This window comes from Electrophorus electricus, chromosome 6, assembly GCF_013358815.1.
Source record: "Electrophorus electricus isolate fEleEle1 chromosome 6, fEleEle1.pri, whole genome shotgun sequence".
In the NCBI taxonomy this organism is placed as follows: Eukaryota; Metazoa; Chordata; class Actinopteri; order Gymnotiformes; family Gymnotidae; genus Electrophorus; species Electrophorus electricus.
Window position 1 is genome coordinate 24,942,448 of NC_049540.1, and position 14,586 is coordinate 24,957,033.

A 14,586-nucleotide genomic window follows, 5' to 3' on the forward strand; every position below is an offset into this window, starting at 1 on the left:
TTATGTAAGTGCAATCATGTTTTTAAGCCATAATAGTCCTACCATGCGTAGTACTTGACAGACTTGAAAGTATCCTCTACACACTAGGGTTTTTTTGTTGGCAAATTTAGTTGGGCATCTGAGCTCTTTTATGTATACTAGATTTTGGTGGGGGTTTTTTTCAGTGTGAACATACTAGTGTACAGTAGTTGTAAAAAAAAAAAAAAAAGAATAAAGAAGCCTGTGATTTCAGCCACACTGTGGAATTTTGAAGGGTAGTAGCATCTCAGATTCAACACTGATGTTCAGCACCGAATGGAAATGACAAATTACTTGAATTACCTCATATCTCTGAAGCGGAAAAGCTTCCACTAGAAAAACACAAACACCAGTTTAAAATAACTTTTGCCCTAAATTTGAGATGCAGCTATAATCATTTTGCATAGGCATATTTTACTTGATCAGCATCACTCTCATGGAGCCTCCACATAGGACACTCCCAATGGCTCATGTTATGTCTCTTCTGCACTACACCACTCTCTCATCACATCACAATCTTTATTAACACTAACGAATATTCCTCTCTGCTGTGTGAAGTTTTGTGGTTCTTGCTGGCATTGTTTAGCTGTGCTGTCAGTTTCTGTTGGTGTTTTCTTGTGTACCTAGTATTTTGGGTTATTTACCTTTGCCTGCCTATTCTTGTTTGCTGGATAGGGTCTGCTAGGGTTCACCTGTAGTATTCACTTTGACTATTGATTGCTAAGACTTGGGTTGTACTGTTGAAAATTTTTAATCATACATTGCTTCTCATGTTTGACACAGAAGTCTATCGCATTGACGTTTAAGGTACCATCTGTGAGAGTCATGAATTTTTATAACGGCACATCCGTGTGACTTTTATCATGAAAGCCTAGTGATCACAAGCTTGAAGGCCTAGTGATCACAAGTTATTTACATCAGGTTTAAAGGCACAGATTTCATCCTGTTTTTTTAAGTTTGTTTGCATGTTAAATCATATGGAACCATATGTGTTCCAGCCTGAAACTAGCTGGTGAATAATGAACTTTACCATAGGAAAAGGATTTATTCATCTTGCGTTTAAAAAGTCCAGTCAAGAAGTTTGCCAGAATCATTTTGCCTGCAGGACCTACGCACACTCAGCTAGTCATTGTCAGTGATTTTAATCATTTCAAAGCTGTGCTTGTGTTCCTTTAGTGCCATGACCATATCCACTTTCCTCTCTGTTCAAAGAGCAGCCATACTAAAGAATAATACATATGATCGAGAAAGAAATTAGACATACCTGGGAAAAAAATGATCCGAGGTTAAAGTAAGAATTCAGTAATTCTGTTTATTGCATGTTTGTGATTAGAATGGAAGGTAGCTGTAACTCCAAATACTTGAATATCACTTATTCTTGCTGCATGCTATTGTGTGAGTGCTCAGTATGCCTGATCATGAATGAGATTTGTAGCTCCTGTGTACCGCAGTATGCAGACAAAGAGTATGATTTATTTTACAAGGTTTATTTGGGAAATGTGCTGCTTGATATATGGCTTTTGAGCAGCCTGAGGGAAGACTGATTCTTTTCATTTCTGTTTAGTGTTTTGGCCCTTGCATATTCCAAACTGCCTTCAGCCTGATTTTTTATTCATTGATGGAGAACTCACCTGCTAGCTGTCTCTGCAGCTGCTTTGGAGATTCTCACCTCCTGCTTTTCCTCTTCCTCCTCCCTGCTGCTGAGACAGACCTCAGGAAAGCGCTGCACTTTTGTTCGCATTGATTAGACAGAGCTATGTGGGATCCTTCATCAGTCTCATTAATGGGCTCCATTAGCTGGGCTCCCCAGACGCAGAGCGGGTGAGTTAGTCAGATGGTAAACACAGATGCGCATGAAAAGGCAGGTGACAGCTCCACCCTCTTAGGGGACATTCTAACAGCAGACTAGTCCATTCGCTCATTCCATACTAGAGCCATCTACTGCCCATTAGCAAATTGCAGGGACACTACCATGGCAACAAAGACGTGAATGAGATTCCAGGGATCTAAATCAATGTGATCAGAAGACTATAATGAGGAAGATTTCACTTTTAACTAAGCTGTAAACTCCAAGTGATTTATATGTTCACGGTTTGACGTGAGGTCAAATCCGTGGAACATCCAAACAATAGCACTGTCATATAACTTGAATAGACAGACAGAGCAAAGAGTACTGGATCTGCAGTCATTTGATTTAAAACGCTGAAAACCCCTGGCCCTGACCAGCCTTAGTGAATACTCAAAAAGTCTAAACCATTCGTAAGATTGTATGGTATTGTATGGTATTCTCTGGTTACGACTCTTACCTTCTCTATCTCCTCTTACCTTCTCTGAAATTATTTGTGGGGTGGCTTTCTGTCCAGACATGAAATATATGGTAACTCAATTTGTCACTGTCCACTGTCTCTGTTAGCATTGGTCTGTTCACTTTGGGGATAGAGAGGACCCACGATAAGGCATCTGCTCTCAGAGAGTGACAGTTTTTGGCCATAGCCCAGTGTGTTCCACTATCAATGTTTCACAGAGGTGCTGAAGCGTAGCTCCAGGGTCGGATATTACATTCACCTCCAACACAACAGGGAACCAAACTAATCACCTTCTCATTATTGCACTAGATAGAGAGACACACAGAGAACGTTTGCATGCGTGTGCGCGTGTGTGTTTCTGTGCACACACTTGTGTGTGGTTGTGTGTGCGTGTGTGTGGTTGTTTTCAATAAAAATTGTGTGCACGCGCAAGACAGACAGAAACTAAATGCTTCGGTAAAGATTAGCCTAGTCGGGTGAGGACTATGAATCTGACAACAATAATCTCATTTCCCATTTGCCATGTTGCTATGCCCCAGTACATTTAACAAGGACGATAATGAAAAGAGTGCCGTAGAACTCATTAATTAAATTAGCTCCCTTATCTGTGCATCATGCCAAGTCCACACATGGGTCTGATTAGCTTCAGCTTCCTTGATTTTGCTCCAGCAAATGCAACACATCGACCATTTCATCGCAAAGTGCCCGGACCAGTGCTGAGCTCACTATTGTCACTTTCAAATTCAGCTGCACCCCAGGCCACGGGACATCCTTCAGGTCCTGGGAGAGCAGGGAATATGGCTGTCTGTTCATTTTTGATGGGCTTCACCTGCTGGGCTGAGAAGAATTAAAGAATGCAAGGATGTTAGCCAGCTGAATGCAATTTATCCTTGCAGGGCCTTTTGGGTAATTCATCTAAATGCATTTTCCTGTTTAAAGGGAACTTGGGAATTTAATTTCTTGACTTTATTGTACACAGCTTTTAAATGTTTTCTGATTTGGGTTCTCTTTGATCTTGAAGGCTTTCTGAATTTCAAACTAATACTTTTACTAAAGGTTTTTTTTTTATGGTAGGTTTCTATGCTTTATAACCACATATCAGAAGAGAAATGGTTCAGTTCTATTTCTTAACGTTCCATGTTCAGGCCTTTGGTTTACCTTACAGAAAGGACAGCTTTGTTCAAGATCAGATTTTTCTCTATTAGATGATTATGAAGGCAGTTTAAAGAGACTCCCACTATTCCTTAGCTGCATTGTTCCACTTGGTCTCCAAAACAATTCTAAACAAATCTAAGATCATTTTGTTCATTTTATTCTCCTTCTATTCATGCAATTCCTCATCTGTCATTTTAAAAGCTGTACTATATAGTAAAAAGAAAGCAGGCATTTTTATTTATTTTTGCCCTTACTATGTACAAAATATGATCTCTAACAGATATTGATATTTTTTATTGCTGCTGAAGGCCGCAGGCCCGATCCTTTCATGTGTGTATGAACAGGGGGCGTAATCATGTCAGGGAAAGCCGCTTACCACTGAAAAGCACAAAGCAGGCCACTCTTTCTGGATCTTTTATTTTAAATGCACAGCCTGACATTTGATTTCTTTGTTGCTATTCTCTCCTGCCATCACCCCTGCATATGTCTTGTAGCTCATGGGAACTTGTAACAAGAACAAAGACCCAGGACACAAGAGGGTCCAGTTGTAGCAGAACTACTTCAGAAGTGAGGAGGCTACAAAGATGTTTGAGAGGCCCTTTAGGCCATTATTCAAACTTACTTACTCTCATCATCATTGTCATGATAATGAACAAGAGAAGTTAGATACATTTAGTTGACACTTTTTATCCAAATCAACTTACAGATTATGACAATTTGGGCAATTGAGGATTGTGGGCCTTGCTCAGGGGCCCAGCTGTGGCAACTTGGCAGCAGTGGGGTTTGAACCAGCAACCTTCCAATTACAAGCACTTTTTACAAGTACTTTAACTACTGAGCTTTGATAGTGAAAGTGAGATTTTAATAGTGAAAGTGAGAGAGTTTGACAGTGAGTTTCAGAATGAATGTGAGAGAGTTTGATAGTGAAAGTGCAAATCTGACAGTGAGTTCATAGTGAATGAGAGTTTGATAGTGAAAGAGAGAGTGACGGTGAATATAAGAGAATTTGATAGAGAATGTGAGAGAGTTTGATTGTCATGTTTTCTGATTGGCCTAGACTGTTTTTGTTTAAATGAGCAGTTTCTGATTTGCGTATAGTCAAAAATGCCCCCCCCCCCATGTATAATAGTTATTTTCCTAACAAGTGGAAATCCCTGTAGACCTTGTTAATTGAAAGCAAGAGCTCAGACCCAGGTTAATGAGGATATTGGCCTCTTTTGCCAAGTTCACACTATACAATTTTAGCCCTGATTTTCCACTCGCCAACAGGTTTTGAAGGTTGCCAAGAAAAGCACCAGATTGGCTGCAAAAAACTCTCTGGTCTCGAAAATCAGCTCTCGATCACTATGTGTGAATTGTTCAAAGCCATGGTTCAAGAGGATCCATGATTGCTTGCAGATCCCTAGAAAATATCTAGCATGCTAAAAAACTGGACCTGGCAAGTCAAAATCCTGCAGTGTGAAAACGGTTGTGACCAGGTTATTACTGGTAGTGAGTGCGATGTCGAGCTACAACCAATGAAAATACAACAAATGGAGTGAGCTAGTATCTATCTTTCTATATAGATAGATATATTCTAAGCTGCAAATTTAATGATATTACTTTACAGAAAAAACAACAATCCATCTCACGCATGGTATAGTGTCATGGTATTCTCCATATCATTTCTCGTGTGTTATCATGACAAAATGTAGCTTTGAGGCCAGACAGACTTGTCAGATGGTGAAATCTTGAAGTGCGTTATCCCCTGTCTCCATTAAGCCATGCAGTATGCAAACCACAACAGCTTCAAGATTCCCGATTACAAGAGATTGAGTTGTGTAGTGTGTTCTGTACAGGGATCTGATGACTTTGAAAGACGTGTAACGTATCTGTGGCTTTAGAAACATGAAATTCACCTAATGATTTCAACACTGTGGAACACACATTGCAACCAGCAGCAGCAAATGCAACAGTTGATGAGGAGATGTGTTGTTTATTCAAGCCAGCAGGAGGAATTAACTCACCACAGTGAAGGTGAAAGTTATTGTTTGCATGTGCACTGCAAACAAATGAACATGCAAACTAAATCACCTTCATCGCAACTTTGAAGTCAACCAAGAGATGTGTTTGATACTGTGGTGCTTGCAATTGGCTTTTTTCCCCACAACATTGACTGGCTGGTTTCAACACAGGCATTAATTTTTCCTGCAGGCTTGAATAAACAGTGGTGTCCATGGCAGTGAGTAGGCTGGAGAAAGGAATGCGAGGACACAACTTTAAGAACCACAACCATGATGATGTTATTTCCCTCATGGCAGGTCAGTGATGAACTCTATGACAATGTGAGTCCATGGTTGCTGTGAACCAGGTAGGGGGTGGATCTCCCCAACAGTAAGTGACCTAGGGGAAAGAAACTGAGTGCACATGGTGCAGGACAACATGAAATCACAAAAATCATCATTCAGAGAGGGCCACCAGAGTTTCTTGGTAACAAGATAGATCATACCTGGGTGCAAAAATGGTGTGAGCCACTGTATCAGATTCTCAGATTCACTCTGATTGGCACTGGCATGTACTGCTAGCCTGCTGGTCTGTCCGTGGAACCTGGGTCATCTCACAGGGCCTCCTTGAGTTCACCCTGGAAACTCTGATGGAGGCAAGAAAGAAATCTTTTCTTGGTGTAAGACAGCGTTGGATTTATCATATAGAAGGGACAGGTCATCAGCCTTTTGTTTCTTGGAGCCAGACCTGTAGGAGACAGAAAAGCTAAACCAAGAGAAAAATGGGGCCTATGTAGCTTGTCCCAAGTTGAGTTTTTTTTTGTTGACTTGAGATATTCAAGGCTTTTGTAGTCTGTTAGCACCAAGAAAGGATGTTCGTCTTACTCCAGTCAGGGTTTACTCTGTTCCAAGGCCAATTAGCTGTAAGCTCATGAGTCACCATATAATAATTCCAGGAGTTTCTTGGAGAAGAATGTGCAAGAGAACAGATTGGGTAGGGTCCCTTCCCTTTGACAGTGTACTGCCCCCACTCTCCAGAATCTCCAGTAAAAGTTTGTGAACCCCAGTAAGCATTGACTGTGGCTGGTGTGGGTCAGTTTTCCATGGCTGAGACCTTGTCAGTGACAGTAAGACGAATTCACATTTCTCAGCCTTGGCAAATAGATGGTGTTCGTGCAGACATGTCAAAACTGCTGTGACATTTGAGAGGTTTTAGCAATGACCAGGAGAAGATCAGGAGGTTGTCTATGTAAACTAAGAAGAGTCAGTCAATCATGTCATGAAAGATTTGAAAATGATTAGACAGTTAGCAAGGCCAAATAGCATAACCAGATATTCATAGTTACATCTGTGGTGACAAAGGCCATCATCCACGCATCTCCCTCCCGTATGCCTGTGAGATTGTAGGCACTTATCAGATCCAGTTTTGTGAGTTTAACTGCAGCCAGCATCCATTCATGGGAAACAGTAATGAGGTGGGTAAATGAACTTGACCTCATTGAGGGTGCAATAGTCTACACAAGGGTGCAGCTTCCCCCTCTTTTCTCAGCAATGAAAAAACTGCAGCCACAGTGACATGGATGGACAGATAAAATCCTGTTAAAAGGCTTCCTCTACATTTCCTCGATGTCAAGCTCTGGGTAAGGCTTGGCTTGGTAAGGTTTGGCTCATCTGGATAGTGGTGCCCTGGGGAGGAGGCCAATGGCACACAGACCCACTGGCAGTGAGGAGGTAGCTTGATCTTACCGACCAAATCCACAAAACCCTGGTAGAGATGGGTTATGGAAGCTAGGGTTGCCAGGGCCCTCGATGGATTCAGTTCAAACAGGAAAGCACAAACAGTGTGAAAGGCAGTGGGAACTCCAAGACAAAAGCTCTCAAGTGGACCAGAAGATGTTGGGGTCATGGGTGACTAACTATGGCAGGGAGCCCGGCTGTCATCTCTGCTCTCTTGCCCAGATCACTGTATCTTCCTCCACTATGGCACAGGCACCACCAACTGCGACCAGAACAGTTCATTGTGCTCATAGTGAATGAGAGGGCAGGGTCTAAGAAGATTAGCAAAGATAACAGGATCATGATGTGGACAACAGTAAAAAAACAGTGGAGCAAACCCACTTTAAGATATGGACAATTTGTTGGGTCATCTGACCCTCCCCATTTAGTAAGTTGTGGAGATAGGAGTGAGGGGAATACCTAGATTTCAGGCTAGGCCCACATTCCAGTCAATGTATGCTGAAAGAGAAGTGGAACTAGTGCCCCAGGTTACTGTTATAGGCAGAGAAAACGGATGACTATTAACATGAAAAAAGTTATTACATGGGTGTGGAAGATATCTCGTCTCCTCCTCTGCCAGCATATACTGGACAGCAGTCATGGAATGTCTCTCACCACCACAGTAGACACAGGCCCCTGGAGTAGCATGGAGGGTCTGTGTCTTTACTAGTATCATGAGGATCGAGTGGAGCTCTGCCCAGCTGCATGGGTTTGGGGACCTCTGGAAGAGTGTCAGGCTGTATGCTGCATGTGGGCATGGTGGTGGTGGTGTTGTGATTACATCTGGAGAGTCAGTGGGCATGCTTCAGATTGTCCATAGACAATCTGAAGATAGATAGCCATATGGTAGGATTCTGACATTCTGATAGATAGCCATCTGAATGAGTTCTGACAGGGAGGAAGTCTCACCACAACATTTCAGCTTGGTTTGTAGTTCCTTGGACAGAAATATCATCTTGAGTGTGGGTTTGCTCTACCTGCTACCTAAAGCTTTAGTGCAGAACTCATAAGCATACACTGACAGTGCATCTGCCCTGGAGGAATTCACATTTGGGTGCTGGGATACTTCCGATTCTGGATGGTTGAAAACTGCTTTAAAAACAGGTTTCGGAACACAAGGCAGGGGTTTTAGCTATCCCATAGGGAGGTTGTCCACGCACCTAACATGAAGCATACATGTTGTATGTCCATATGGAACATTGGGGAGTGGTATATAAAGTAACACTAACACTGTATCATTTTTTATAGTAACCTGGAGAACCTTCTGACCTTTCAGACACAGCCATAGGAATACGGGTAGCTACAGTCTGCGGGGCAGCATTGACTTCAGAAGCGTGATTAGGGAGAGTAGTGGTAAGACTGAATATTATTGCATAGCTTGGCAATAATTGCTTTATGTTTAGTGAACTGGGCTTGTACCTCCTCTGGATCTATGTAGGTGAAGTATTGTGTAACAAGAGCAAAGACTCAAGAAACAAGAGCATCTAGTTGCAATGGGTTTAATTTGGAAGTAAACAGGATACAAAGGCATGTAGCATGACTCAGACAATAATCCACAGCTGTCAAAACAGTATGCATGAGGCATAGTCAGCCAGGTTCAGTATCAGAAAGCAGAGTCAAGGGCTAAGCAGGCAACGTGGTGAAAGGAAGACATAGGTAGGTACGCAGGCTGGCAGGAAAAGTGCTCAGTATGCAACATGGAGTTGGCAATACCTTGGTGGTATAAGAAGGGCTGAGGAAGGAAGGTGATTGGAGGAGAAAGGGAGACAAGATGGGGAACAGGTGGAGCTGGTTAATATTCAGGTAAGCTTGATTGTTTGTGTCAATTGGAGTCTGAGTCTGACTCTGGGAAAGTGTGTTGAGTTTGTGACAGGATATAAGTGTATGGTACCTAAGTGTAATGTACATGCGTGGATCTCTCAAGGTGTTGTCTCAAAGCTTTTCAGCATTAGGTGAATCTGCAATCTATTCTTATACAGGCATGAAGTGTAGGTGACGTCGGACCAGCTGTGTATGCAGGCGTAACCCAGGCGACAGCAACAGAGACCTAGCTAGAGTCACAGCACACTGAGGAGCCTGTCGCTCCTAATATCATCCTGCAGACGGGAGAGAGACATCCTCCTTCCCATCCGATCAGCCTGCCTTTAAATCAGCCATCTGCCTTCGTCCTGCCATCAGCCTGGAGATCTTCATTCAGGCTTCCACTTCGGTTCTCCACCCACAACGGGTGGCTCTAACTCAGCCGTATCAATGCCCTGTCCCATCCTTCACTCATTACTGACTGTGCCAGACATGTCCATTATGAAATAGCCTAATGTGTTTTTTTTATAGGACATTGCTATCTTCTAGTAGCGTAATGATATTTCCTGTTTTTTTCTTTCCTCATATAAGCAAAAATGTGGTGATGATGAAATGTAATGCTGTGTTGCAAAGTATTTCTAAGCATTTGATTTGATTTCTGTTCCTGCATTTTTTACTTTCAGTTTATTCAGTCCTATTCTGCCTCTTCTGTAAACTTTGAAATACGGAGTGCAAATTCTGCCTTTTACACCAATTAAATGCAGTTTGGGTAGAGCTGTGCTAATTGTAGCCTAAGGCCTGCCTTGTTGGCTGAAACCTATTCTGAGGCTTATGTTCTGATTGGGTTTGGTGTGTTTGTCTACGTGCATTTGGGCCTGTGATGGCACAGGTGTGCAAGTTGTGTGTGTGTGTGTGTGTGTGTGTGTGTGTGTGTGTGTTTTCATGAGGGATTTCTCTCATGTGTGGGAGGATCTGAGTGGTCTCTGGGGGTTGATGAGGAGCTGCAGAGTCTGGAGTGGAGCCAGTCCTGTGAAGAATGCGCTACAGGCAGCAGCTGAACACAGGGGCTTCTTTGGTTCGTATAACAGCAACAAAGCCATGTGGACACTTCCAATGACATGGTGCTTACAATCACATGCTTTTTATGGTGTACAGTGTCCTGCTGTATATTTTCAGATTATAGTTTACTGATTAATCTATTTTATGAAATTTGCCTGAAACACACTATGGATAACACAGGCCCAACATAAAAGTCCTAGGCATCGTCACAGAGTCGGAAATGTAACAAACACCAAGATTATGCTAGTATGTGCAAATATAACACACTTGGTTTCATAATGCATCAGAATGAAGAATCAGGAGGATTGGCTCATTTTATTCCACAAGGCTGGAAAAGGCCTGTGATGGCCTGTCAGCACTCTTGACAGATTCTCTCTATCTGTTATTAAAATCCATCTCTCTCTATCTCTCTGTCGCTCTCCTTTGCCACTTTCTCTGCTTACTCCTCTTTCCTCGGGTCCTGATGACATTCTCATTACATTTCTAAATACTAATTTAATTGATACTCAGGTTGTTTCAGAATGAATGAGCTGGCATCCATGTGTAGATGCATGAGGAAAGAGGGCCTCCGCTTGAATTGGTTTCCAGACTTTATTGCGTCTCTCTCTAGAAATCATATTAACCAGACCAACCTCATTAAAATCTGTCATTTCATAATTAACCCCAATTCTTGTTTTTTTTTTTTCACCCGATTGTGTTACCGGTTGTTTTTTTTTCCCCCCTCTGTTCACAGAAAAAGCACTGGTCCTGATGTTCATCTTTATTTGAATGTTAACTGGTTAGGCTTGTTGTTGTTTCAGTGTGGCACGTGGTATATTGTTATTGTAGATGCAATCTATGTGGCTCCTGTTTGTTCATTTGTTCATCTTGCATAGCTTGATGGTCTGGTGGAAAATAAAGCAATTACAGTGTGAAAGAATGCATTTGGCACAGGGGGAAAATGAGTCTAGTTATATTCAGACTGGATGTCTGAAGGCTCAGAGTCTGGCTATTACTTCAGATACTGCAGCTCACTGATATGATCAAAGACAGGACAGAGACCACTTTGAACTCTAAGCAGTTTGTTGCGTCATTATCATCTGTAACATTAGAACTTGGTAACTGCTGTAGGAGCCTTCCTTGCACCAGACATTTTCTGCTGCAGCTACTGACACATTCCCAGAACATTCTTAGACTTAATCTTATTCCTGTGCACACCAATATATTTTTCAAAGCTTAATTTTTCTTTCTTAGAATAAATTTAGCTTCTATTCATATTTAATTCTGAAGACATTTTGTTGAGTCCTTTGTTGTGTGGACATTACTTTGTCACAAAACCCTGCAGTCATTTGAAAAGCTCTCCATCTGTATATCGGGGCAATTTTATGTGGCGAGTCGAGGCGTAAAAACGTAATGGGTGTGTGATGAGGAGAAGGCAGGACCACTGCTGTCATCTCTGCTCCCTTGCCCAGCTCACTATATGCTGCTTCACTATGGCACTGCCAGCTGCAGCCAGAACAGTGCATTGTGCTCATAGTGAATGAGAGGGCAGGGACTAAGAAGATTAGCAAAATAACTGCCCTGAGTGCTCCATGGCCGTTGGGGGTCTCCCGTCTGGCTGCTTTAGCTGTAGTAAATACCGTCTGTGAAGAACAACTAGTAGTCCCGGTGGAGGGAGAACATTGATTATATGTGGTAGGAGTGATGCAGCTGGCTGGGTCTCATAGGCTTACGTGTGCAACAGAATGACTTGCTTCAGTGTGTCCCCTCCAGGGCCTGTGTGTCATAAACATTCAGCACACAAGGTGTCATAAAGCTTTTACAGTTCTGTTCATTCCCACCTCTGGATCAGTGTACAAGCATTCTTCCAGAGCTAACTGCTCCTTTGTGCATGTCAGTGGTTTCCGGCAGTTGCCGTTTGTTGCCAACAGTGGAGTGTTAAAGTACTCAACAAGTAGACTCCAGTCTTTCAAAGTGACGGATAGTGATTATTAACATATGTTTTAATGGTTGTCACAGTACACTTTCTGCTAGAGTATTTGGGTATTTATTTTCTGTGTGAAAGATAAGTTTAATACCAAGAACTGAAGAGTGTGGTACTGAGATAGTGTTCCTGAACTCTGGAGAACAATTTGGCCTCAGGCTGCTTTGCTAAGCTTCTTTGACATTGTTACAAGCAACTGAAATTTTTTCAGCAAACCTAAAGCCCAAGCAGTAGTGAGGACATCACGTAGAGGACCTTACTAATCGATATTATGTCTTTGACTATGTAAGTTCATTTTGTGAGAAGTCCAGGCAATAAAATGTTTTAACGTAGACTTTTAAACCCTACCCTACTTCTAAATATGTTTAGTTTCTTTGAATACTCACTGTAATTTATTAGTGTTATTATATTTTTTACAATTACTATAATTACTTAACCATTTTGAGCTGTAGAGATTTTACTGTCACACTCTACAACTACTTCCCCTTGGTTTTTTCAAATTCTGTCTTTCACCTGATTATTATGTACAATATCTGCAAGGCTGACAGGATACAGCTTTATAACTGGCACATGACCTAATCCACACCCCATTACTTAGTCTGTATCTAATATCCCAGAGTCCTGTCTCGTATCCAGCTTTATATCTGACCCTGGCACAGCCTGCTTATCCATAACACATCATGACATCTCCCCAGTGCTGAGATGCACTTTGTCTCCATAACAGGGTGAAGCTGAAAGATGGAGTGACATTTTTAGGCACGAGGGCCAGCAATCCCGTCCACTGGACGGTCAGCCAGGATGTGAGGAGTGAGGGGCACAGAGTGGTCACCCTGCACTGCCGACGGAAGGATGCCAGCTATGGGCAGAGGTAAGTATACTTTCATGGCATCCTTCATGCATCATTCTTCATGTTAAACTACTCATTTCAGTTATGAACATCCTAGTAGAATGCCTTTACAGTAGAGACTTCTCACACTGAAGTTCAAAGTGTAGGATTTCAGCCTAAGGCGAAAAGAGGGCAGCGTCGCTTTCCTGGTTGAGTCTCTGCCATGAGTTTCAGAAAGTTGTTCATTCAAAGTTTTCATATGGAACTCGGAGGGATCCAAAAATATATTTAAACATGCAATGAGCTGCAGATGAAGGCTTTCCTTTCCCATGCTTTGGCCTTTCTAGCTCTCTACATCTGAGACTCTCAGCTGCATGGCCATTCATCCAGAGCTCTGCAGTTCAGACCAAGTGCCCTTCCCAACTCCACCTCATAAAGGGACTTCTAGCCTCAGCCAGCATCCTAAATCTGTTGCTCTGACTGCCAGTGTTCAGTGCTGCTGCCTTGACCCCTTCCCCAACTCTTAGGGATTACTGGACCAGACTCCTCTTGACTGACAGCTGTGCTCTCTGCTCTTATAGGTCATCCATCTTCTCCAGGGCTTCTTCCTGATGGCATTTACATACATAAATGAATCTCATTAATATGCAAAAAAAAAAAGCCCATTCCTTTGACTGATTGAGGGATAAAAAATCCCTCATGTTAATTAAGTGGATATCTTTGTGCTCTGCATTCCCCTGACAAAATGCGAATACTTTATTTTCGAATTTCCTGACATGTGTCAGTTTTTTAGATTAGCTTTACACTGAGGAAGCAAGAGGGTGATATTTAGGGTGCTGAACATTATCATCACACTCTTATTTTCAGCTAAAGGAGGAAAAAATGATGAACATTAACAGAATTTGCTTCTTTGCCTCTAGTACCTCGTATAAATCATATTCTAATAAAGCAGGATTATTTGATTATCATCTCTCATTGAAATTCTTATTGCACCTAATGTGTGGGTACCTCCAAAGCATTCTTGTAGTCTGACATGGTTTCCATTATTGAAATTTCAGTCCAGTGCAGGCAGAACGATTCTGTTTTTATTGTATGTGAGTTATTGGATATTTGGGATTCTAGCATAAGGGTTCACCAGTTTATTATAGCATCACAAGTATTAACAGAAGGTCCTCTGAATATTTAGCACTGTCAATATTCAAATGCATCTTACATTGCCCTCACGTTTTTTTTAACTGTCACAGCACAACATATACTAGATCATCTTTGACCCTCAGTCACATGCCTCTCATGTACTGGAGATAGAAGCAGTTCTACAGACCAAACCCAACACAAAACCTAACACTTCCTCTTCAGGACACCATCCATGGTTACATTGTGTCTCCCACTAGTACTATAAATCAGAATCTAACATGGAAGAGCTTAGATAGAATGTGCTTCATACTACACAAGGTCAAGAGATGATCAGAAAGTGTCGATGGTTCTGCTCTACAAGGAGAAAGCCTCAGTATTGAGTTCATGTACTGACTTTCTCATCTTTTTCCCCATGTTGCTAACAAGATTTAGCTCAATCTGTCTTTTTTTTATTCCCAGATAACAGAATTCATTACCATTTTCCCATGTAAAACTGCCAGAAGATTTTAGTAGATGGAAGTCTCTGCCTCAGTAAGAGGTATCTTGCCGGTGGTGCATTTGAAATGA

General features: G+C 42.0%; 1 protein-coding gene across 1 annotated transcript in view; it reads left to right on the forward strand.

Annotated features, from left to right (window-relative positions):
• Positions 1 to 14,586, forward strand: part of si:dkey-112m2.1 (transmembrane protein 132C) — an 88,581-nt gene that overhangs the window by 42,657 nt on the left and 31,338 nt on the right. Inside the window, exon 3 of the mRNA XM_035526730.1 lies at positions 12,784 to 12,927. Within this exon, the coding sequence (XP_035382623.1) occupies positions 12,784 to 12,927 (144 nt within the window). The remainder of the gene's footprint in view (positions 1 to 12,783; positions 12,928 to 14,586) is intronic.